Source organism: Diprion similis, chromosome 8 (assembly GCF_021155765.1).
Source record: "Diprion similis isolate iyDipSimi1 chromosome 8, iyDipSimi1.1, whole genome shotgun sequence".
NCBI lineage: Eukaryota > Metazoa > Arthropoda > Insecta > Hymenoptera > Diprionidae > Diprion > Diprion similis.
Window position 1 is genome coordinate 8,091,685 of NC_060112.1, and position 25,859 is coordinate 8,117,543.

Sequence of the window (25,859 nt, forward strand, 5' to 3'; positions counted from 1 at the left end):
TCAAAATTTTCGGCTCAAAAAATGAGTAAAAAAGTAAGGCTAACCCCTTTGGAATTTTGGCGAAAATTTTGACGATTCTGGAAAGTGCTGCAATTATTTCTTTGAGGCTCTATTTCGACGTAATTTTGCGAGAGGAATCGATTAGGCGCAGTCCCAATAGGCTGCGAGCAACGCATCAAAAGTTACAGCCAAAAAACTGGAGATTTTCGTCGTCATTCCTCTGCTGTTGGTCCGACGCTTTTTTTATGTGTTTTCTGAGTTCCTGGGGGTCGACTTACTCTAGAAATGGTCATGCAAATCGATTCCGAGTGTAAAAATTTCCGGCTTCAAAAATGAGCAAAAAAGTAAGGCTAACCCCTTTGGATTTATGGCGAAAATTTTGACGATTCTGGAAAGCGCTGCGATTATTTTTTCAAGGCGCTATTCCGACGTAGTTTTGCGAGAGGAATCGATTAAGCGCAGTCCCAATAGGCTGCGAGCAACGCATCGAAAGTTACAACCAAAGAACTGGAGATTTTCGTCGTCATTTCTCTGCTGTTGGTCCGACGCTCTTTTTTATGTGTTTTCTGAGTTCCTAGGGGTCGAATTACTCTAGAAATGGTCATACAAATCGATTCCGAGTGTAAAAATTTCCGGCTCCAAAAATGAGCAAAAAAGTAAGGCTAACCCCTTTGGATTTTTGGCGAAAATTCTGACGATTCTGGAAAGTGCTGCAATTATTTCTTTGATGCACTGTTTCGACGTAATTTTGCGAGAGGAATCGATTAAGCGCAGTCCCAATAGGCTGCGAGCAACGCATCGAAAGTTACAGCCAAAAAACTGGAGATTTTCGTCGTCATTTCTCTGCTGTTGGTCCGACGCTCTTTTTTATGTGTTTTCTGAGTTCCTGGGGGTCGAATTACTCTAGAAATGGTCAGACAAATCGATTCCGAGTGTAAAAATTTTCGGCTTCAAAAATGAGCAAAAAAGTAAGGCTAACCCCTTTGGAATTTTGACGAAAATTTTGACGATTCTGGAAAGTGCTGCAATTATTTCTTTGAGGCTCTATTTCGACGTAATTTTGCGAGAGGAATCGATTAAGCGCAGTCCCAATAGGCTGCGAGCAACGCATCAAAAGTTACAGCCAAAAAACTGGAGATTTTCGTCGTCATTCCTCTGCTGTTGGTCCGACGCTTTTTTTTATGTGTTTTCTGAGTTCCTGGGGGTCGAATTACTCTAGAAATGGTCAGACAAATCGATTCCGAGTGTAAAAATTTTCGGCTCCAAAAATGAGCAAAAAAGTAAGGCTAACCCCTTTGGAATTTTGACGAAAATTTTGACGATTCTGGAAAGTGCTGCAATTATTTCTTTGATGCACTATTTCGACGTAATTTTACGAGAGGAATCGATTAAGCGCAGTCCCAATAGGCTGCGAGCAACGCATCGAAAGTTACAGCCAAAAAACTGGAGATTTTCGTCGTCATTTCTCTGCTGTTAGTCCGACGCTCTTTTTTATGTGTTTTTCGAGTTCCTGGGGGTCGAATTACTCTAGAAATGGTCAGACAAATCGATTCCGAGTGTAAAAATTTCCGGCTTCAAAAATGAGCAAAAAAGTAAGGCTAACCCCTTTGGATTTTTGGCGAAAATTTTGACAATTCTGCAAAGCGCTGCGATTATTTCTTCAAGGCGCTATCCCGACGTAATTTTGCGAGAGGAATCGATTAAGCGCAGTCCCAATAGGCTGCGAGCAACGCATCAAAAGTTACAGCCAAAAAACTGGAGATTTTCGTCGTCATTTCTCTGCTGTTGGTCCGACGCTCTTTTTTATGTGTTTTCTGAGTTCCTGGGGGTCGAATTACTCTAGAAATGGTCATACAAATCGATTCCGAGTGTAAAAATTTCCGGCTTCAAAAATGAGCAAAAAAGTAAGGCTAACCCCTTTGATATTTTGACGAAAATTTTGACGATTCTGGAAAGTGCTGCAATTATTTTTTTGAGGCACTATTTCGACGTAATTTTGCGAGAGGAATCGATTAAGCGCAGTCCCAATAGGCTGCGAGCAACGCATCAAAAGTTACAGCCAAAAAACTGGAGATTTTTGTCGTCATTTCTCTGCTGTTGGTCCGACGCTCTTTTTTATGTGTTTTCTGAGTTCCTGGGGGTCGAATTACTCTAGAAATGGTCATACAAATCGATTCCGAGTGTAAAAATTTCCGGCTTTAAAAATGAGCAAAAAAGTAAGGCTAACCCCTTTGGATTTTTGGCGAAAATTTTGACGATTCTGGAAAGCGCTGCGATTATTTCTTCAAGGTGCTATTCCGACGTAATTTTGCGAGAGGAATCGATTAAGCGCAGTCCCAATAGGCTGCGAGCAACGCATCAAAAGTTACAGCCAAAAAACTGGAGATTTTCGTCGTCATTTCTCTGCTGTTGGTCCGACGCTCTTTTTTATGTGTTTTCTGAGTTCCTGGGGGTCGAATTACTCTAGAAATGGTCAGACAAATCGATTCCGAGTGTAAAAATTTTCGGCTCAAAAAATGAGCAGAAAAGTAAGGCTAACCCCTTTGGAATTTTGACGAAAATTTTGACGATTCTGGAAAGTGCTGCAATTATTTCTTTGATGCACTATTCCGACGTAATTTTGCGAGAGGAATCGATTAAGCGCAGTCCCAATAGGCTGCGAGCAACGCATCAAAAGTTACAGCCAAAAAACTGGAGATTTTCGTCGTCATTTCTCTGCTGTTGGTCCGACGCTCTTTTTTATGTGTTTTTCGAGTTCCTCGGGGTCGAATTACTCTAGAAATGGTCAGACAAATCGATTCCGAGTGTAAAAATTTTTGGCTTCAAAAATGAGCAAAAAAGTAAGGCTAACCCCTTTGGATTTTTGGCGAAAATTTTGACGATTCTGGAAAGTACTGCAATCATTTCTTCAAGGCACCATTCCGACGTAATTTTGCGAGAGGAATCGATTAAGCGCAGTCCCAATAGGCTGCGAGCAACGCATCAAAAGTTACTGCCAAAAAAGAAAACGTACGTTACACGATTTCACATTTGGTCTTTTGTCCGTAATTCCGGACCCAAAAATGCTGAAACTGCAGAATTTTTCCCAAGTAGTTCGTCCCACGACGTTTGAAATGTTCCAATTGGTTTGATCAGAGTTTTCCTAATCTTTTCGCAGTCTTAAAAACTATGATCCACAAGTGCATAAGAAACATACCGCTTATTCTCCAAACAACGCATTTAAAGCTACCGCTATGACACCCTAAATTTGTGTCGGATTATCACAATGGTGGGGGAAAAGAATCACAAAATCATTACAACAAACTTTCAGATCTTTATTCAACAAGTCCTAGATCTAGTACAAGTGATCAGGTGTCAGTGTGTAGTAACTCTACAACTTACTGCATAGAATAAGAGATCAAACAGTAGGAAATGCAAAAATATGATCGAACATTCCTATGCAGTACTGATTCTTGTATCAGGAAAACAGTGTTATACTTTATTCCAATTACAATAAAAGAACACCATATTAGGTAGTCATTACCGTACTTAGCAAGTGTAGTTTAAGTTTCGGCTACCGTAGCCCAACGCACCTCCTCAGAATGCGATATAGTATAGACGATATCGTATTCTTACTAATTCATCCGACTTGTACTTAAATGAATAAATAAAGAAGTATCACATTTAACGTTTGTATTTTCTTAACTGTTGGTCCCACGTCGATTCAAATGCCTCCTTAGGAATCCTTGAGTCTGAATCATTCTGAAAAGATTCGCATGAATTGATTGGGATATAAAAAACCATTAATTCTAAATTTACGGAAAAAGCAAGCCTTAATAGAACCCCTCAGGATTTTTGCTGATAATTTCAACGATTTTAAAAACTGCCGGAAACAATACACCGATGCTCTATTGTACACATGAAACCAGCGAATTGACATTTTTTTCTTCAGACTTTTCTAAGTAATTGTTTTATTTTTAATATATATTACAATTGCAAAGAATCAATTATATTGGAAAAATTTTAAAAATATAGTGCAAGATATTTTTGAGTAGTTGCCTCTAGCAGGCAGAGTCTTCTTCCGAATTATTAGCAATGTCTTTTCCGAAAAAAGAAATGGATGAGAATAAAAGGGGACTGCTGGCTCACCCCAGCTCAAAGTGTAAAAAATTTGGCATATCACAGCGAACTTTTTAGAATCATTACAGGTTTTTTTTATTTTGTTCATCAATATGTCCGTTTCAAAAAATTCTAGATAATTCAAATAGATCCGCCAAAAAATTGAGTGCAATTTAGACTCAAAACAATCATAATGAGAATCGCCAGCTTTTTTCGAGAGATCAAAGATCAGACTTAGGTCTGCGTACCATGGAATGCCACGTATACTCATTTATGAACACAGTCAACCAGATACGAGTCTCATTTACCTAAAGTAACGTTTACTTAATCGTCGAAGGCAGGGATGAATATGTCTTCCTCATCCCTCAATTCCACCCCAAAACCTGCTTGATACATCGAGCGCGTCGTAGAGAGAAACCCGCGGAATCCCTCGAAATAACGTAATCTTCCTGTACCCCTTGCAGATACATAAAATCTGCTACGTCAGACAGAATCAGCTGAGTTGCACAATGTCAACGCACAAGAGAAGACTATAAATATTAAAGAAATTTGTGAGGCAGCAGTGAAATAGCAAACTGATAAAGACTCAACGTTTTTGCAAAACATATCCAAGCAAACGCTTTTGACTTGTTAAAATGTCTATATTCCTATGAGTATAATATGACGGATAATATTAATTATCTCATCAAAAACAAATAAATATGCATAAAAAAGATTGTGACGTGACGCTACGAGTATATTCCCCCACCACCTTATCACAAGTCGTGACAGTGAAGCTAACACCCCCCCCCCCCCTGAGAGCGTGACGTAATATTTCAATGGCCCCTAATCAAAATTATTCTCCTGATTTGCGTCTTCGGTATTAGAATTTAGCTAGTTAAAACAAGTTGGAGGTAGGTTTGTAAACTAGAAATAATATTGAGTCCTTTGAGACGGCTGATGTGAACATTATTTTTCGAAACAATTCGAAAATTCGAAAAACTATGCGATCTTAGAATATAATTTATGTGAATTTATTGATAGTTGGATTACTTTAGTTCAGATTCAAAAGTTTGACATTTTGTTATTTACATAGACGATATCAACTTGCTTGACCTCAGTTGTCACCTCTGAAATTTCGATTAACCATTTCTTTGGTACTAACATTTTTAGACTCATCATCCGATACGTCATTGAGTAAATAATATACGAATTCCACGTATGATGTATGCAAAATATCAATTCTCACCTCCAAAATTGAATCTGGACCATCAGCCAGTCGAGAAACGATCCTACTGGCCAAGTTCCAAAAAATTTCTCGTGATCAACCGAAGACTGCGGCTGTCATCGCAGAGAACGCTTCATAGTTCGGACCTTGACATAAAGGATGATCAGGACTGAGTAACTTTGAATAGTATGTTTCGATAAAGTAGGTAAATATTTACATCAGAAGAATCGTCATAAATCTATTGTAGCTACTAATCATCTCTTACTCAAACAGCACTTACCTAAAACTGCGCAATTAGCATGTCAGTTCAATTTCATCCATCCACGAGCGGTGTCTTTGGAAGTAGTTTGGCTACTCTTAAAATGACTTGGAGAGATTCGTTTCTATGACCATTATTAGATGATACCAAATAAATATTGAGATGCTGAAACAGGAAAAAGTGGTTCAACCACAGAAACAAAGCATTATAGATTATTTTATGGATGCTGTGATTTTGAAATCTTGTGAACTGGACGCCAAAGTATTGTAAAACAGTAGATGTCGTGTAAAAGAAAGTAATCAAATGTATATTTCAGTTAAAGCATTCGATTAAATAAGATATTCGTTCAATTGTCGAGTAACCTTTAATCAATTAAGATAGTCAACTCGATTGTTCGTGAACTTGGATATGTTATGGCATTGGCTCCCATTCTTCTGGCACAGATAGACCTGCGTCTGGATCTTCTTAAAGTTGATGTTCGACAGATAAAAGATTATTTGATGATGTCAATGTCGTTGAACGTTTTCTTGAAGTCTGCACACACTCGATCTTGAATGGGTTACCGAGTCATTTATCGAGGAGACTTAGATCCGCTGGGACGTGGATTATGAAGAGAAAAAGATAGAGAAAGAGAGCAGACTATGAATTCTATGGATTACGGTAAAATCGGACTGGCCCCTGTGGAGTATACTGTACATATAGCGTCTGATCAATAGTAGTCCTGTGCGATTAATCGACGCCTCATTGAAGTTGCCTCATAATAATTGTACAGGTCGATCGGTATATGACTCGCAACTCATTTACCATGTTCAAACTACACTCGTAGAGAACCATATCATTTTTCTGCGTTACCTCGATTAATAATTAACCTCTTTTCGGCACTACTCTCGTATCATAATCAAAGTAATTGTAATACGAACCGAACGATTTTTGGCAACACCAGATCGAACAACAATATTACAATTGAATAGGGTAAATTGGATATTTTAGAATTCGAAAAGTAGATAAACTTGTCCCATGAGCTGGGTCATGGTACCGTTGACAACAACGCCATTATGGTCGTTTTTTCCAGCCGTAAAGTTGAACTTATGTTCGGTTGGACAGGTGTCCGTAAATTTCAACCTTACGACCGGAAAACGCGACCATATAATGGCGTAATTTACGGTTATTATATGGGTATAATATATTGTCGTCAAAGTGCGGAAAGTAGGCGATTTCCGATGAGGATGAAGTTTGTAGCGTCAGCTACAAAGGCGAGCGTTGTGATTGCAAAAACCAGGTATCGCCCGTCTGCACGTGTGACATACGCTATGTTATCTAACACCTGTGAACGTAAGTTTGATTTGAGAAGTAAAACAGGTGCCACTGACAACAAGTCAATTTTGAGTTGGGTAACTTTTGTTCAATGACACAGTGCGTAAAATTGAATTATTCAATGTCCGATATTAGAGACTAGTAATGCAAAACTGAGTGAGCAACGGATGTCAATTCAAGTGTAAATCAAATTCTACTTTACATGGTTTAAAGTAGTAATACTGGTCAACAAACACCACCGATCAAAAACGAAAGACTAGAACCACCAATTGTTCGATATAAATGCGGATCGGCGCTACGAGCTTCCCCTATACATAGATCGGAAAATTGTTTACGTGGGCTTGCTAAAGTGCTACAATATTGCCAACTTGTTTTACAGAATGCTTCAGCGTGCCCAAGAAACCGACTACACGAATATCAATTGCGTGGACCCTCTGGGAAGGTCTGCCCTTTTAATGGCAATCGACAACGAGAACCTGGAAATGGTAGAGCTACTAATAGAGCATCGGGTAGACACCAAAGATGCCTTGCTCCACGCCATCTCAGAAGAATTTGTGGAGGCTGTCGAGGTCCTTCTTGAGCACGAGGAGAGCTTCCACAGGAGTGGAGATCCTCACGTAAGCAGCTCTGTGTCGTCGGCTTGCCGCCTGCCAGTTCGTAGCCTTATTCGTACTTTAATTTTTATGAATAAACAAATTTAACTCGCCAGTTCTATAAGTTACCTTCATCGTAGTTCAATATAACGCGTTATGCATGTCAGTTTCGGAGAATGTTATTCATCTAAATATACATCAATTTAGTATGACATCTGGAGTCTGTGATTAATGATACAACGGATACACAGGATTTTCATTCTAATCAATTCACTATGATACCCCGCATATACTCTAGAATAGTGAAGATACCTACTGAACGACGCATGGTCGAAACATTGGTTTCGAAGCGAACGTTACGCCAAGCTAATGAAATTCTTGTGAGTCAACATACCTTTGAAATCACCAGATATTTTCATGGTCCTTTTTCTGAGTAACATCGTATGGTTTTTTAATTCGTTTACAATTATCTCTGAGCCAATACAAAGGACCAATAACTGTACGAGTAAACGAACTTACATGTGATCTGTGTGAGTAAAATTCTATCGGAATTGTATGCAGAGCCTCTGTCGAATTAAATTCATCGTCTACTCCTACACTCAAGTTTTATTTCTTCAAAATTCTGCCGTAACCAAAGGATTATACGGAATTCGGGTGGGACCAACCTTTTTGGAAGATGCTCTACGAACAATTCCTATAGAAAAAATACAAATAATCACTATACTTCCTCAAATTCAAGTCACAAAATTTTGCAAAAGTTTTTGAGTCCTTAGACCAATTTACTCATCCATTTAGCGGATGGTATCAATATCAATACACTTCCGCTTTGGTGCTGATGTGAATGCATGTCATACATACACTGTATGTTGAAAATACCTTGGTATCGATACCATTTTTTTGTATAGCTACATAGTTTAATCCAACTAAGTTTTTGCATGGATAGCACTTTGTGAGGTTTCTAAACTGAATTGAATTATGATTTTATCCCTCTTCTGATACTTCAAGTTCAATTCATGTATTATTTATTCACGTGTACGGTAAGGTCGATGGGGTACACATGTTTTCGTTACAGTAAAATGCTAGAGTAAGATGAGGTTGCTTTCTACCTGCACCTTAGGTTCTTGTACTTATCGGAATCTTTATTTCTATTTTGGTTTGTGACGTAATTATATTTTGAGTACTTATGAGTAAGAGAGTTCGAATTCTCCAGCCAATTACTAAAGGTAATTGAGTTATTAATTTTTAAGAAAGATGCTCTAAAAAGCATTTTGATAAATATTCTGAGACTATCTTTGGATTGCAAATAGAATTGGAATTAAGAAGATGAGGCTAAAGATTGACACTATCCTTGCAGAATCGTCTGATTTAAAGTCTTGTCCCATTTCTGGTTCTAAAATTAAAGGGTCTCCATCGCAAAATGAACTGACGCTTAGAGAAAGACGAAAATTAAAACATGGGCAGCTAAACGTGTAAAGATAAATCAATTAAACTGTCATGATACAATTCAAGATATCATTAAACATATTTGGCATCTCATTTGATCTTATCCCCGAAACCAAAATTACAGATATCTGCTAATCGTCCATAATAATAAGTGCACCGTGTACGAATTGAATAAACTACTAGCATGACTTAGTGAAGCTAAAAATGTAACGTCTTGTCATGATATATGTTAACAGATATTATTATTTAGTTTGAAATTACTTTGTTACTTGTGATATCATCATTGTAAGAAAGAAAAATTAATTGACTCTACGCGTTAGAACAATAGGTTTTTTGCATCAATGTTTATATGTGGTGCCGTGTATGAACTGTACCGTGAATGAAGTAAAGCCGTAGAAACTGACGACTTACAATTGAATGGCGTTTGCTCTGATACTTAAACAAGCCTTGAATTCGCAGAGTTGGGAGGCACTTCCTCCTGATACCGCCACATTCACCCCAGACATCACTCCGTTGATTCTTTCCGCGCACAGGGACAATTACGAGATCATTAAGATCCTGCTAGACAGAGGTGCCACGTTACCGATGCCGCATGATGTCCGCTGTGGGTGAGTGATCAATGCGTTACGAGTTTCGCATTTTGAATCTTACACCAAGTTGTACGCCGCTTCCCTTGCCATTTTACCCGGTCTAACGATCCTATTAACAATGCTGACGTGAAATATAACCACCTAGGTTAACTAATTGCTAATAATCAAGTAAGTTAAACATGTTATGCAGGAAGCATTATACTCTCTGAACTTTACTTGTTTCTGTGATCTACGAGTGTTGTGATGAAGAGTAGAAAAAGTATGATGAAATTTGGGGGGCTTATTGATCACCCTCTTCATCAACTTGTCACCCTTTATAACTAAACTGATCCAACCAAAGTGAGCGTTACCGAATATTCACGCGAGAAGTTGATCCACGTGATCCCAGCAAGGTTTCACTAGAGTTCAGTTGATACTTTACCCGTATAAAGCAAGAAGAAATAAAAGACTTTAACGTGATTAAAGATTTTACAGAAGCAAAGAGAAAAATTGACATCGAGAATTTTTTGCGAGAAGTTAGATAAATCAAGAAATCTCAAAGGGTGTGATAAAAGACTTTCAACTGATTCGTTCACTTATACAATTGAGTAGATCTCATTGCATTACAAAGGCAAGAAAATTAGGATGATTTATAGTAAAGCCTGAACGATGAAATTAATAATTTCATAAATCTTACCGTTAACTGTCCTACAAATATCTCCGATTTGTTACGATGAAATTCAAAACCAAATAAATTTGGCGATCACACAATCGATTACGCGAGGATCGAATCGGTTTAATTAAGAAAAAATAAATCGTCAAATTTCTATGAATTACTTTGTGAAAGTTCCCTCTCAGTAAAATCCCCAGGATACGGTATAAGAATTTACCCAACAATAAGGCACAATAAAATCCAAGCCAGGCGTACGTCATTTTTCTTCATGTTTAATTAGGTGTGACGAATGCGTAATATCACGAATGGAAGATTCTCTGAGGCACTCTCGGAGCAGAATTAACGCTTACCGGGCCTTGGCGTCACCGTCTTTGATAGCACTCTCTTCCAAAGACCCCATCCTTACGGCGTTCGAACTTTCATGGGAGCTTCGGCGGCTGTCTTTTCTCGAGCACGAGTTCAAGCTTGAATACCAGGTGAGCTTACTGGGTCGCCCTTCAAACTGAGCTTATGAATGGATTGAAACTATCTCTCGATTCAATCATAGTATAAGTTTGAGTCACATTCGATCCTTCATCCTGTTTGCCTATTCCTTCAAGACGTGAATTCCTCTTGAAAATATCGGAGCAGTTTCGAACTACGTGTGTATCTAAACGGCTCGCTGCTTCGTCAGGATTACTAGAAGACTGCTAAATGAAATGTAGAATTAGTTTTCACACATTATTCATTTGTTGCCATGTTCATTTGCATATTCATCTATTCATTTATTCAGTTGCTGATGGTGGGACGAGAACTCGGGAATTTTACCAGTATTAACTTCCGAGAAAAAACAAGATAAAACGAATGAAAGTTAATTTATACAATAATAATACAGTATAAATGGAGCTACCCGCATCAATCAGACACTTGCATTCAGATTCAATCATTTTCTATTGTTTTGTCTTGAGGCACGTTGTACCACGTGATTTTTTTTTTTTTTAATTGAATAATCCAAAATTTTATGAATAACCCATTTCGTATTTCGTGAAGTGTTCTTCCATTCTATTTCCCATAAAGTATACCCTAATTTCATATCCCAATCTATATAATATTGTTTAATTCCGAAAACGACTTCGCATCTGCTGAAAATCTTGTAATTAATAATCAGTTATTAATAAATCACATCTCTTTCTCAGGACATATAAATATTTATTTTTTCCGCTACCTATCTTCCCACCTTTTATTCGGTAAGTGTAGTTTCACGAAAGTATTGAAATTGAACTAACAAGAACATCTTTGAGTTTAAAGACGTGGGATTTCGAAAAAGATACATCTTTTTAAAACACACGCCTTTTGTATATTCCGAGACTAACCTGAAGCATTATAAGATCCTCCTTGAATTAATGTTCATAGGAAACCTTTGCGAAGATTGCTTCTACATCCATTCCAAACGGCAATGTATTTTATCAACCTAAGCCTGGTCTACGTGACTCCATTAAGGGTCCCGCAAATTCAAATTTCTAAACTAATCCCAAAGGGTACGGAAGTCAAGCACTGTGGAACGGTCTGTTACCGTATCTATAATAGTAACATTAATACTTAAAGGTCCAACTGTAACATTGTACAAACAATAATCCGCCATATATACACTGTAAAAAATTGGCGGTTTAAAATTGATAAAAAGTGGCGGCTGTGGACTACTATAGAAAAATTTTTGTGGTCAATTCAGAACTTGAACGTCAGATAGTGTTAGATTGACAACAACTAGTGCCAACCACTGTGATACTGATAACTTGAAACTCCTTTGTGGATCTTTGACGCTGTTCGTCAGTAAAATCGGTATTCTCGACGTGGTTATATTAAAAAATCGTCCCTTTATTTGTGCATAATTTTGTTGAAAGATGAAAATTTCATTAAACGTAAAGCGAATTTCTAATAAGAAATAAACGTGAGGATTTTCCTTCGACGTTTGCACTAGTCACACATACCCCGTATGTCGCCACGTTGACTTCTTTTCATATTATTGGCGGGTACTCTAAATGTCACAACCTGCTATCGATACTCACAAATACCTACTGGTATCCAACTTTTGATTTATGCGGTCGTAAATCGTGGTCTTGTAACACGGGGTATGATTTTGGCATTAAATCTCTCCTTCCTTTCAATTCCGTACTCTCTCCCACTTTCTCCCTTCATTTCTCAACTGGCAAGTTTCTGCTGGTAGAGTTTCAATGGGTTAAAATTTAATCGAGAAACTATATTGATATATTTTACTAGTATCGAAGGGTTCCAGCTCCTTTCGCAAGAAATACGAAGGTTTCTTCCAAACGGGGTACATATCCCATATCCGACTGCTGAACGCAAAGGACTTATGGAACAGTCGAAATTTATGGGAACTTTGAAAATCTAGGGCAACAGGAAGAAAGAAATTTGCCCACCTGCATATCCTGTCTATACTTGTAGAAAGTAATTTTGATGGGAATGTAATGAAATCTGAAGAAAGTTGAATAATTTCTTTCAGTTCCCAGATATAATATAAGTCAAATGAATCCTAAGAACTTTGTGGATTTATCATTATAGGAACTGAGACGACAGTGCCAGGACTTCGCAACAGCTTTGCTGGACCACACGAGGAGTTCTTACGAACTTGAAGTGCTCTTGAACCATGATCCTACGGGACCTGCCTTCGAGCACGGGGAAAGGATGCATTTGAACCGTCTGAAATTGGCGATAAAGTTGCGTCAAAAGAAGGTAGGAAATAGTACAACGCATTCGAAATTGATTGCTTTTACGTTAATTGATTATGTCAAGATGAGTTTGACAAGAGACATAAGAATTTTAGATACACATAATATGGCAACGGCAGAAGTAAGTTAGATTTTCATAAACCTTAGCCGATCGAGAAATCTGCGAAAGCTTTTCTTTGTGTGAATCTAGTTCGTTGCACATCCTAACGTGCAGCAGCTGCTTGCATCCATCTGGTACGAAGGACTGCCTGGTTTCCGTCGGAAAAATATCTTGCTTCAAGCCTTGGAGACTATGCGGATTGGAATTCTCTTCCCATTTCTCAGCGTGGCGTACATCATAGCACCTCACAGTGTGGTCGGTCAGACCATGAGAAAACCTTTCATCAAGTTCATCTGTCATTCCGCCTCATACTTCACGTTTCTATGTAAGTATTTCAAAATATGCGTTAGGTAAACCGTTTGAAAAACATTCGAAGTGTTTTATCAAGATCCTAAATAACGATGGAAAAATGATGATATGTAGATACGCATCGTATCGTGGGAAAGAATGTATTCGAAGAAAAATATTATGTATTAATCGAAAAGGTCGGTACAGTCGTGTACATGAAGCGAAATGCAAAACGCATTACCTTTCACGACAAAGTTCGTGATGGAATTGAAAACACTGGCCGGAAGCGAAAAGCAATAGCGGCCAACTCTTTGATTGTTCACGTAACTTAAGCTATTTATTCTTACTGTGAATAGTAAATTGTATATTGAGGAGATTGGTGAGTCAAGAATAAGATCTTTTACGCTTATTTTATCACGAGACGTTCGCACGTTAGATTCATGAAATTTGTGTTCTCGTAATATAAGTAAAAATGGCAGAGAACAAATACTGAAATTAAAGTGTAAAATATATATTGATTCGCCATCTAAAAATATTTTAAAATGGTTAATATTCGTTCGATTTCTTTCCGCAATGACTCAGCTTTTCTGAGAAGATTATTTTCTACCATGCTGCTAATAATAAGCCACGTTTTCTGTCACGTTAGACTTGGCATAGATTAAGCCTTTCAAGACTGTAATGATATTGATTTCTATTATAAAACAATTAACCATATTGGATTTACTGAAGACGAATAAAATGAATCTATTTTATTGAATTTGTGAAAATTACTTTTCCCAACAAAATAACTCATGGCGAATAAAAATTGAACGAATCTATTAGAATTTAATCATTTGGTACCAATTGAAAGTAAAACAAAAAATAATATCTTACATTTTTTTTACAACTTTATGAATTGTTTTAGCAAAAAGATTTAATTTTCAAGATAACTATTGTAGCTGCCGAATACTTAAGTTTAATAAATTCTCAACGCACGACTATTTCGTAATTAGATTAGCGGAAAGGTATTGAATTTTGACTCACCAATTTTTATAGGAAGCTATTGTTCGATAAGCATACAATGGAAATTTTACTGGCCAAGGAAAGCCAACGGTTCTACCTAACGTGTCAGCTAAATATAAATGTATATTCATAATACTTACAGTAGAGAATTGTAAGCTATTGATGTAGTATGTAAAAACTGATTATGACAAATAATTAATAAAATGTGACTATCCAGTGAGAGAAGGCATGTCGGATATCTGATTGTTCAAATATAACAAAAACTTTATCAATCAATCAATTACAATTTTTTTTTTTAACATTATTACTTTTACAATGAAATATATACTGAAAATGAGACAAAAGTTTTTCCCATGTTATTTCCATAAGAAACTTCGACCACAAAGCGGACTATCTTAGAGTTGAAGTAAAAATTTGAAAAAATTAGGTAATTGTTTTCAATTATTTGAAGTTGATTTGGGGGATGGGACGGCAAAAAAATTCGTCAACACCCCAAAGAAGGGACACCCTAATATAGATGCTGTAATTATTCAAGTGAGAAACATAAGCTGCAGCTTATAATAATAGCATTAGCGCTACCCCATTTCTTGCTCTATAACTTATTATGATCAATCACGATGGTGGCGTTAAGGATGTTTTGCGGTGATTAATCAATCAATAATGCGCTGCGGGCCTTTAGTCCTAACAGACCTACCTCCTAACAGAAATACCTTACTCACTAGACAACGTCATTTTGTAGTTTAAGTGCAACATTCGAACAAATGGGTGGAAGGGGAGAAGCAGAGGGTGGAAAGAATGGGGGTGTCGTATCAATTCTGAAACCTTATCGAAAAATGAAATTCTAAATTACGTTATAGTTTTAGTCTCATGCTACTCGCCTTATGATTGCAAAGCGTTTAGATTCCATTCCTTTCCTGCTCTGTTAAACTCTTTCATACGAAAATATCTGCAGCTCTTGGTTGGTTGAAGTTATTACTATTATTATCATATTATTCAATATTATTATAGATCTTACGCGAAATAATCACCTGTAGATTTTCATGTGACTACCTAAGAATTTTCCAATTTTCTTATTTTTCAGTCATGTTGATTCTTGCCAGTCAGAGAATAGAGAATCTACTTGGACTTGGAGATCGTGCTGAGCAAACGAAAAGAGGAGAATTGCCCTCACCCGTCGAAGGGTAAGCAATAAATTACTGACGAAAAAAGCAAACCTGATTCCTCTCCAATAAAGACAAGTCTAAGAACTTGAATTAATAGGATTTGCACATTTTTTTCATAATTTTTTTATTATTACTCATTTATTCGAGACGCGGATGGCAATTCGAGCTAATTTTCATCTTTCGAATCAATATGTGAGCAATTTCATTAATTTTTTCATTATTTCAAAATCCATACACCAAATCCAGATTCATCATAGCGTGGGTTTCCGGGCTTATTTGGTCAGAAGTAAAACAGTTGTGGGACGTCGGTTTGGAGGAATATGTACATGACATGTGGAACGTCATAGACTTTGTAACGAACTCCCTATACGTAGCCACTCTCGCGTTAAGGATTGTGGCCTACTACCGAGTGCAGGAAGAAAAACAAAAACTCAATGAAAGTGAACTTCGTCTCCGACGAGAAGAATGGGATGCGTGGGATCCTATGTTGATTTCCGAAGGACTTTTTTCGGCCGCTAATATTTTCAGGTAAACCTTTTTTCGCACGAAGTTCTCAACTAACCGTTAATTGTAAGCTCACGAGAATGTCACTTCAAACACTTTTCTCTTCCGTATTCCTTAGCTCTCTGAAGCTTGTTTACATCTTCTCTGTAAACCCTCATCTGGGACCTCTGCAAGTCTCGTTATCCAGGATGGTCATGGACATCATGAAGTTCTTTTTTCTCTACGTTTTGGTTCTTTTCGCGTTTTCATGTGGTAAGATGATTGATTGAATTGCTAAAAATATTTCATTGATTATAAGTTATTGTGATAAATGTATCCAGATGGAATAGGGTGGAATCTCCACCCCCCCCCCTACCCTCCCCCCACGATATTATCTAAAGGATTACCGATCAAAATCACGAAACGAAACTTGGAAATGAAGATAGTCCAGTCAATAAAGTAGATAGCGAACAAGACTACCGATTTGAAAGACGAATGCAAATGCAATTGACCGAAAAATACGAAGAAAATAAAAATGGATAGAGTAAAATCTCTCAAACAGTAAAATACTAAGACCAAAGGTGTAAGCGTGTCGCAGCAGCGGCTGCGTGTAAAACTTATATAAGTCTGCCAAATGCTTAAGACAACTTAATTATTAAGCCATCCCCATAATCCGCTGCGTTGTATTGTAATAAATATAACTTCGTCGTACTTTTCAGGCGTGTAAATCATTTGTTAAAATTTTTAAAGCACTGCTTATCTCCGGCATTTAGCAGTTGATATTATATCGTTTTTTGTCAGGCCTCAATCAACTTTTATGGTACTACGCTGACATGGAGAAGAAACGTTGTCCATCCAATAGCTCTGACATCTCTAGTACCAACGGTACAGCAAATGCCAATAATAATTCTTGCGTTTTGTGGAGAAGGTTTGCCAAGTAAGTAGACCCTTTGGGAGTACGGTAAATCAGTAAATTAAGCTTTTGAAAAATCGGTGGGAAAATTTTTGACATCTAGTTAAATGTGTTCCATTTTCAATTTTATAATCCTGAAAAATGAATTCCTACTCGCGTTACTTTACCTCTTCAACCGAGTTTTGAATAAATTCATCTGTAAGTGAACATACCGATAAGACCAGACTTTCTGTAGTCTGTTCGAGACAACACAGACCTTGTTCTGGGCGGTGTTCGGACTCGTTGAACTCGACAGTTTTGAGTTGGATGGAATCAAGGTGTTCACGAGGTTCTGGGGAATGCTCATGTTTGGCACTTACTCGGTCATCAACATCGTAGTTCTTCTGAATCTTCTCGTTGCCATGATGAATCACTCCTACCAGCTAATATCCGTACGTAAATTTTTGGGAAGTTCGTCTTTTTTGTACTTGACTCAACGATTACTCAGAACTCGAAAACTATTTAGGACCGCGCTGACACTGAGTGGAAATTTGCTCGGAGTAAGCTGTGGATTAGTTACTTTGAAGAAGGTGGTACAGTACCTCCTCCATTCAACATCATTCCAACACCAAAGAGTGCCTGGTATATCGGTCAGTGGATTTACCGGAAGTTATGTGGTCACAGACGTGCCGCGAAGAAAGAACACATGCGTACAATCAGGGTGAGTTAGGCGGAAACTGTTATTCGATATTTAATCACGATTTGGAGAACGAATGTTGCTGCTAATCCAAGCGAAAGGTTAAACGGGCTTTGCTACAAAAAACTATAGAAGTGGTTAATGGCCAATTTTTCTAGCGAAAGGTGAAACAGGCATCAGAAAGAGACTTCAGGTATCAAACAATCATGCGTAATCTTGTAAGGCGCTATGTTACGGTGGAACAACGCAAGGCAGAAGGCGAAGGTGTCACCGAGGACGATGTGAACGAGATCAAGCAGGATATCAGTGCCTTCCGATGCGAGCTTATCGAGATCTTGAAGAATTCTGGCATGAACACGTCAACAGCGACCGGCGTTGGAGGCGGTGAGTGATTGCATTTTGACACCAAAGGTTCAGGTTTCGACATTTTAGTGAATCAAGCCTACAAAAATTCTTCTTAAAATTCTTCTTGCTGTTTTCTGACTATCTCAATTTAACCAGGCGAACGTACCAGTACTCAACATGAATTCTATTTTTGGAAGGACCAATATCTGGTGTGTCCGGGAAATGGTTTTCCGGTTAAATTTCTTAGTATCAACTGAGTGTTAATCTGAATGCTAAACCGTACAGCAGGAAAGTTTATACCAACTCGACTAACGTCCAAACTTTACTTTTGACGATTTCTCTGCTAATTTTTCATAAAGAGTTCCTCGTCAGAGTTCCCCTAGTATCTTATTTTTATATGTAAAAAAAATTGACAACGATTCGAGTGAATTATTTTTCTTAGCGAAGATCGTTGAGATAAAAAATTTTCTGTCGCAATAATTGTGCGAGAATTTAATCTGGAAACGACGAGTAATTTCTACTTTGTCGAAAGATATTCAATAAAAAATTAGGCTCGACTTGGACGCTGGCCAAGTTAGTATGGAAATTCCAATAAACTATAGAATCAAAAAAAAATTTTATCTAATGTAATCGTAAATCATGAGGTAGAGATAGTCACTGCATGGTATGTAGTTGTGTGCATTTGACATCGAACATGCCCGAAGGTAAATAAAGCTTCTATTGTAGTTTTCTCAAGGTTCTTAAAATCATCCCGACTTATTTGAAGTTTCTGTATTTCTGGATTCATTTCTACACTTTGCTGTGATTATAAATATAATTTTACACGCATGGCAAATCCAAACAATTCATCGGCAATTGTCCATCCCCCAAAAGCGTTTCACCAAGGACAGCAAAATATTAAATCACCTTAAAAAAAATTCTTTCTGGTCTCCAAAAGTTCCAAGGCTACTATTTGTCGGAATAATATTGCTATTTGAATATCCTATCGGGATCTCTGATCAGATTTGCGGCAGTCATTCTATACCAAATATTTGAATTTGCAGTAATTACGACGAGTATGAAAAGTTTACGGTAAAATAAAAAAGATACACTCTTGCAAGGATTTTTCTTGCGGCAAATAATTCAACATTGGCTTTCAAATCCACAATGTCCTCGGCATAATATCTTATCACGTCGCTTCACGGAAAGTATATTTCACGAAACACATTCTCGTGTCTTTCACAATTGTCTTAAAAAAAAAACTATTCAATTGTGACTAAAAAAAAAGAATAAAAAGTCTCAGTAAATTACAAACTTATATTTTAGCTCAGCTATACTATTAACGAGCGATTTTTTCTCAGTTCAATAATGCTATAATTTCTTTCAGTTCTGCTTACGTAGTTTGATGTAGAGTGGCTCTTTGGGTTCTGTTTCCCCTATAGGTGGTAGCTTTAAAGCACTGTCTTTAGGTGCTGGTGGAAAGAAGAACCGACAAAAAGAACGGAGACTGATGAAAGGGTTCAACATCGCCCCTCAACCAGGAGGAAGTGGGACCTTACCACCTGTGGCAGAATTCATAGCCTCGCTGCAGCAAGCACACCACGAACACGCTCACCATGACCTCTTCGGTAGCACCCTCAGTGGGATTTTCGGTCCTGGAGCGACACCAAAGAAGCATCCTCATCACACAAGTACCAACAGCGTCCCAGGTCTTACAACAGGCCCAAGGCCTCCAAGAGGCACTAGAGAAAGTTCCAGAAAAAGAAGATGGGGCACCTTAATTGAAGCTGCAAAAGTGGGACGCGTGTCGAGGTTGATTGGTGAGTGCAAATGAGACATCACAGGGCTAGAAGTTAGAAGCATACTTTAATAAAGAGCATTCCCATTTGACCAAAGGTCATTGCGTGATGGATTTAGACCAACCCGAATATTTTTATAGCACGCACGTTACCTGGTAATTTAATTTCAAGCGGGTGTATACGAGTATAGGGTTGAAAAGTAGGTGAATTTTGGGGATTTGTATTTTGATAATCAATGGATGTATTCGATTGTTTTTTTTTTCTTTAATTTAGAAACGTGTGGATTAAGTTTGATTCACTTTTTTCTTCATCAGGATAAATTTATTGGAAGCACTGTTATTAAAAATAACCTCATTCATTTCATCCGATGACATGTTTTGCATTGATCACTACATGTTAAAAACGGTTTAAACGATTGACTTTAAATTTTAGTATACAGTAGTTCTGGATAGTTCGTCCTTTTTGCTATCCGAATTTTTTTTTTAAATAAATCACTAGAAGCATTTTTTAGATATCTTGGGTACTGCAAAATATGATGCTGAGTGAAATGTTTAACGTTATTGACGATAACGATGCTTCTTGTTAATTGATTCTAATGAAAAAATATGCGATTGAACCTTGACTCGTGCACTTTTAAATAAAACAAGTCCCAATCAAGTCGAATAATTGCTTATCGAGGTACAACTTTCCAAAATTTACCTAATCTTTCAATTATCCACTCCTACGCATCCCCCTTAACGTGATCCTGGTTATAAATTATCTCCATCTTATACTCAAGCAGGTCGATCCCGGTCGGAGGATTCCGTTTATTCACCAGCATCGGATGATGGCTCCCGATCTGACGGTTCATCGGAATCCAAGTCATCTCTAGACGTCACCACGCCAGATTCGCATGCTCATCAGCATGTCTATTCCCATCATCATCATCACCATCATCATCCTCACGATGTCCACCATATGTTTTCCCACGGTTTGGGACCAGCTCTAGCAGCGCTGCGAAAAAAACGGAAGAAGTTTTCAGCATCTCGTGCTTCGACACCTGCAATGGCGAGCCATACCAATCCGGTAGAAAGCGTTATGCATCCGATAACTTCCGCCCTAGCGTCAAAGGTCACCAGGAAGCAGCTGCAGAGAGCAAGCAGCGTTCCGACGAGAGGACCCGAGACTGTGATCCCTCCGATCACACCTCGATGTCATGAGGTCACCCAGAGTCAGCAACCAAGTTTAGACGCAGTTGAAATGATCACTAGCCACGAAGCTCAGGGTAAGGATCGTTGACGTATCGCAAACTCACCGTCTCTCTAATGATGCTTTAGTTTGGTGCTCTAGATGGTGCTCTAGATCACTAATCACACGAGTAAAATTGCCCTTTGCCCGCCATGCACACTATTTTTCTTATCCTACTCGCTTTGAGTATTCGATTCTCGTGCGTGAGAATCCCAACTACCTGCACTTAGCTCACTATGCGAGTCTAAAGAACAGAATCTTATTTATCCAAAAATTTGTTTAGGAGTGATTGTTGCCGCCGGGCCATTGACGCCATCAACGACGGAGGAAAGTGTCATCGCAACTGCAACCGGAACCGGAACTGGAACTGGAACTCCAGTTTCATTGACATCGGTAAAGAGAAATGGTTCCGCAACCCAATTGCAACGATTGCCCGGCATTGAGCCGATCTCTGGCCACGATGTGTCTGCGGGATGGCTGTGAAACTCCGAATCGCTGACGTAGTCTGATACCTAAGGTTTAAAAGAAAGAGTCTCTGCCAGCCTGTCAACTACTAAGCTGTAATATCCAGCAGAGATTTTGAGTGTTTGCGGCGGCGCGGCGGCTGTGAAAAGTCCTCATCATGCCATGCACAACGATGCCTTAATGCCAACGCGCTTCGAGGTCGCGTTGACTCGAACTTTTCTAGCCCGTGCTCTTATCTCGGATTCTCAACGTTCCTCCTTATTCGGTGTTCAGTTGTATTTTCCTGTTTCATTTTTCGCATTAGAGTTTATTCTACTTTCGATTACTCAAACTATATATAGCGTAAGAATATTTGTAACCAGTAGCACCTACTATTGCGTAAATGATTAGTAGAAATGTTTACTATATTCTAATAAGGAACGAGAGAGAAACGAAGATACCTCACTTGAAAATTAACCATACGAAATGGCTTCGAGTGCCCCGAATCTCTTGAGTTTGGCTTAATCCTCTTTGACCACGACAGATTTCGGCAAACTCCCTTATCTGTAACCACTGCAAGGTCCACGGTGAATACACTTGTTTTTCCTCTCCCAACCCAAGTTGAAGTTTTGTTGTAAAACTTAAACATGCGACAACTAAACTGACGCCTTCTGGCTTTTCACGGTCGGAACTTTGAATTATATTGGTGTGGCATTGTTTCTTTGATTTTGAGAGTAGCCACTGTACAGATCGTATCCCAAGTAGCATGGCATCGTCGACTGAAATTTGACTAATTGCTGGCAATAAATGAAGTTAACCAATCAGAGACTTCGGAAGAAGATGTCGTATTTAAAGAAAATAGTTGACTATATGTAAATAATACGTTCACAAATGCTCGCTAAATTGTAATTTGACAGTCAATGGTGTACGAGTAGGCTATAAATTGACTTGTCATAAAAACAAATGGTCCAGCGAAACTTTGAAATTTTGGGAATGATCAGATTTTTTTAATCCTATTACATTCACAATGGTGAATTCTATTCGATATACAAATATTGTTTTGGCGTTGGCGTGATATTGAAGTTTTTAAGAACATTCGCCGACGTACTATTGGCCCTGCTTCGATTTCTAAATCGGTGACACCTTCAAAATTACATTTTAAACTTTAAGTTGAATTTTTCATCTATTGACATTATGTCGGCTTTAATTAGTCCAATGATAGTCGAAATTTCGACAAATGTGCTACTTGGGATATAATGTCAGAATATTTCTTACTGCACGTTGGAATTTCCAATCGGTGAATATACTTTCTTGTTATTGGTTCGGTTACATCATGTGAAATATTGAACATTTTGAAATGGTTTTCGGAATAAGGTCGATGCATTTTTTTTTAAACATAGCGTAACGTTTCAGTCTGAAATGAAGACGTTCCTTAGATGTATAATTTATTAAATAAATCTAGATGTAAACTCTAAGAGAGAGAGGAAAACGAACCTGGGGAATAAAAAAAAGATTTGAATTTCAAAAAACGGGGGCAATACTACTTATTTTAAAGCTAAAGTAGCCCCTAAAGCGTATGGTTTCGTTTTTTTTTTTTTTTTTGTGTTGTATCTAGACTTCTTTGATGATTTTTACGTCTAAGGTGGGCCCTTATTTTGGACCAAAACAATGTACTGTGCCTTGAAAAAATGTATTGACCTTAATTCAAAAGCCTCTTGACGTTTCTACTCATGATCAGGTCCTTTCGTTTGGATAAAGGATTTACCTTGACCAACACCAATTTCGAATATTTTTACCGATAATGAAGGTGATGTATGGAAGCATCGAATGTTTCACGTAAAGCATATTGACCGATCCGACTATTAGTTTAAATTTATTTTACTACAGTTCGGTTTCAGCTGCAGTTAAATTTTTTCGAGAAATGTTGAACCATGTCTCGTACTTTCATGATTTGTTTGCTTGATATCAATTCTACACAAGATTGCTCCTGAACTTGGAGACGCATATATAATATACTGCCAAAATGAGTTTCGTGGGCCAGTATCAACCAGTCTTGTCAGCCAGTCACTTAAATATTAAATATTTGTTAATAAAAGTAACATTATAATTATTATTAGTATCCCTGTCTTCGTAAACAATTATATTATTATCAACATTACGATTACGATTGTCACACACAGTTGCCGCAAATGGAATTACGCGCAGATTTGAGATAATGTTATTTTTGATCTCTGTGATCCATTTACGACGAATACCGACAAAGAAAATTTTTAAATAGAAGTTGAGGATATTGACTAGTTTTCCGAATTTTCTATTCTTCAATACAAAACCATTTTCGCCTATAGTTAGTACGTAGCTTATTCTTAATTATTTATCATACAAATAAAATTAGTAAAATAATTATGTGTAGTAAAACACGGTACACGGTATTGGTACACGTTAAAAGAAATTGCCACGACCAAAATTCACTTACGATTAGTATAGATAAAGTCATAGTTTAGGAAAGATATAAAATCGACGTACTATAGCGTCGGTTTTCGTACTTGTTACATATATCCACTCGAACTATAAGCCCGCCGTTAGATCACGTACGGATGACTTCATAAGTTAAAAAACCACCAAGTCTGGTGTCGAAAAGTCACACAACTCAGTTTTGAACTCTTGCCTGGCAAACGTAACAGTCTAATTGTGAGCTTAAGTAAACTTGTCGTCATAGCACAACTATTTATAGTTATTCATATGAAACCAATAACTCTAAGTCCCAGATATTACGAGTCGTCTCTTCCTGAGGTTGGAAAATGAATGAAACGGTTATTATACCTCATCAGATCTAATTGGCGATCTATATCTTTCAATCGCTGTATAATTCAAGTAATGAATACCAATGGTGCAGTAAGGAGAGTTATTTAGACCCAAAAAATGCATCACCTACCTCCCCTCTCCCGTCCATGAGTCAAATTGGAAATCTATTTCCTCGTTTTAATAGTGTGCAATAATCGCCAAGAAACATTTCCCAATTGTTGAGAATACAATGCGTTTTTCGAAAACAAGCTGAGTCCACATACTTATTACATCCAAGGCGTAAGAAAAAATGTCTGATTCGGTTTCGTTCACTGGGCCACGAGTGTTTCGTTTCGAAAATATTTATTACACGTTTGAAGATACTTTGTTCATTTTTCATACAATCACCAATGATTTGATCGACGTTCCTTGGGCAGTTACTTCGCTCATTTCATCAAAAAGTCAGTGTGGCTAGGGAAATAACTATGCCTAGCATGAATGTAATGTATCTAAAGTTGCAAATATTCATTTTAACTACGACTCTAACAATTTATACCACAAAAGGTTTTTTTGTCAAATTTTCCCAGAAATCAAGTTACGAATTTGTTATATTAATTCGTATAGTAATTTTGAGAGAAAAAAAAAAACTGTTGCACACTATATAAAGAAATTCTACAAAATAAAGAGCCTGGTATAAGCCCGTTTATATTTTCCTTCAACAAAAAAATAAATAAATAAATAAATAAACTTTCGAAATTTCAAGCAAATATAAGTACGGTTCATTCTCTATACCGACATTCCATCGTTACACTTCACCCAACATAAGTACAGCGATTATTATCCACGTTTGTGGTGAGAGGCGAAAGAATAAAAAGAAATTGAAGCATTACTTACAAGGAATATCAGTTTTGTGTCACTCAGCTGAGCGGTTTTTCAATTTCGGATAAAATCGCTTGATGTATTTTGTAACACCAATCGAAAATATTGGCAACAGCCAATATATCCACTGTATCCTTGATTTTTATATTTAAATAGGAAAAATTATTTTATGCTCACCCTCTTGCCTTGGCCACGTGGTCCCGACCTAGCTCACAGAATGTTGTTTAATGCACAATAACTTCGGTTTATTGACCTCCAGTCTCACACACAATACACTACACAATAGTTCTCGCAAATTCACTTCACAGAGTCCCGTATCCCAGATTATAATTGAGAACTTGGTCCGACCTGTCGGCCGTCGTGATAAGAACTGATGAGTCGCCGCTCGGCTGCCTGTCGTTCGCAGTTCGTTTCGAACAGATGTGTTTACCTCAGGATTCTACTGTATTATTCTACTTCGCTAGAATTTGAATGAACCAACACTGAGATTTTTCGTTTATAAATAGGAACATTTCAGCGTTGGTTTTAATGCAGTACATTAAATGCATCTCACCTCACATCTGTGAGGGTCGTTTTCGTCCCTTTAAACCGTTTTCCCTCCGATAAAGATAAATGACGTGTATTTTAGTTTTCAATGTTCTACGACATGCGTGAGTTGCAACGAAACCGAAGGGGGACACCAAACTGGATTTCCTTATTAGAGAATAATGCATGATCCTCAGATGAGTAATTTTTAATCCTAAACGCAGTGAGCAGAAGGTATGTGGTGTTTTCTCTTTTGAACAGAGTTGAACGTCGATATTAAAGCATTGTTTGAAATCGAATCCGTGAATTGAATTTAACTAAATGGTCCGTTATGATGGTGAAACTATTCCCTAATAAATACCATTTATTCTGA

At 37.7% G+C, this 25,859-nt stretch overlaps 1 protein-coding gene across 11 annotated transcripts in view; it reads left to right on the forward strand.

Annotated features, from left to right (window-relative positions):
* The window catches only part of LOC124408609 (transient receptor potential-gamma protein), a 113,803-nt gene extending 91,460 nt beyond the window's left edge, over positions 1-22,343 (forward strand). For 2 of the 11 annotated variants that reach the window (XM_046885650.1, XM_046885659.1), the window contains exons 5-19: positions 7,258-7,531; positions 9,374-9,522; positions 10,437-10,632; positions 12,716-12,886; positions 13,073-13,307; positions 15,354-15,453; positions 15,682-15,963; positions 16,058-16,191; positions 16,720-16,855; positions 17,067-17,262; positions 17,337-17,531; positions 17,666-17,891; positions 19,274-19,651; positions 20,409-20,894; positions 21,141-22,343. In XM_046885650.1, coding sequence (XP_046741606.1) covers positions 7,258-7,531; positions 9,374-9,522; positions 10,437-10,632; positions 12,716-12,886; positions 13,073-13,307; positions 15,354-15,453; positions 15,682-15,963; positions 16,058-16,191; positions 16,720-16,855; positions 17,067-17,262; positions 17,337-17,531; positions 17,666-17,891; positions 19,274-19,651; positions 20,409-20,894; positions 21,141-21,340 — 3,358 coding nt within the window. In that variant the 3' untranslated portion in view covers positions 21,341-22,343. The remainder of the gene's footprint in view (positions 1-7,257; positions 7,532-9,373; positions 9,523-10,436; positions 10,633-12,715; positions 12,887-13,072; positions 13,308-15,353; positions 15,454-15,681; positions 15,964-16,057; positions 16,192-16,719; positions 16,856-17,066; positions 17,263-17,336; positions 17,532-17,665; positions 17,892-19,273; positions 19,652-20,408; positions 20,895-21,140) is intronic. The other 9 variants (XM_046885651.1, XM_046885653.1, XM_046885654.1 and 6 more) reach the window with 9 other exon arrangements.
* The last annotated feature ends 3,516 nt before the right edge of the window (positions 22,344-25,859 follow it).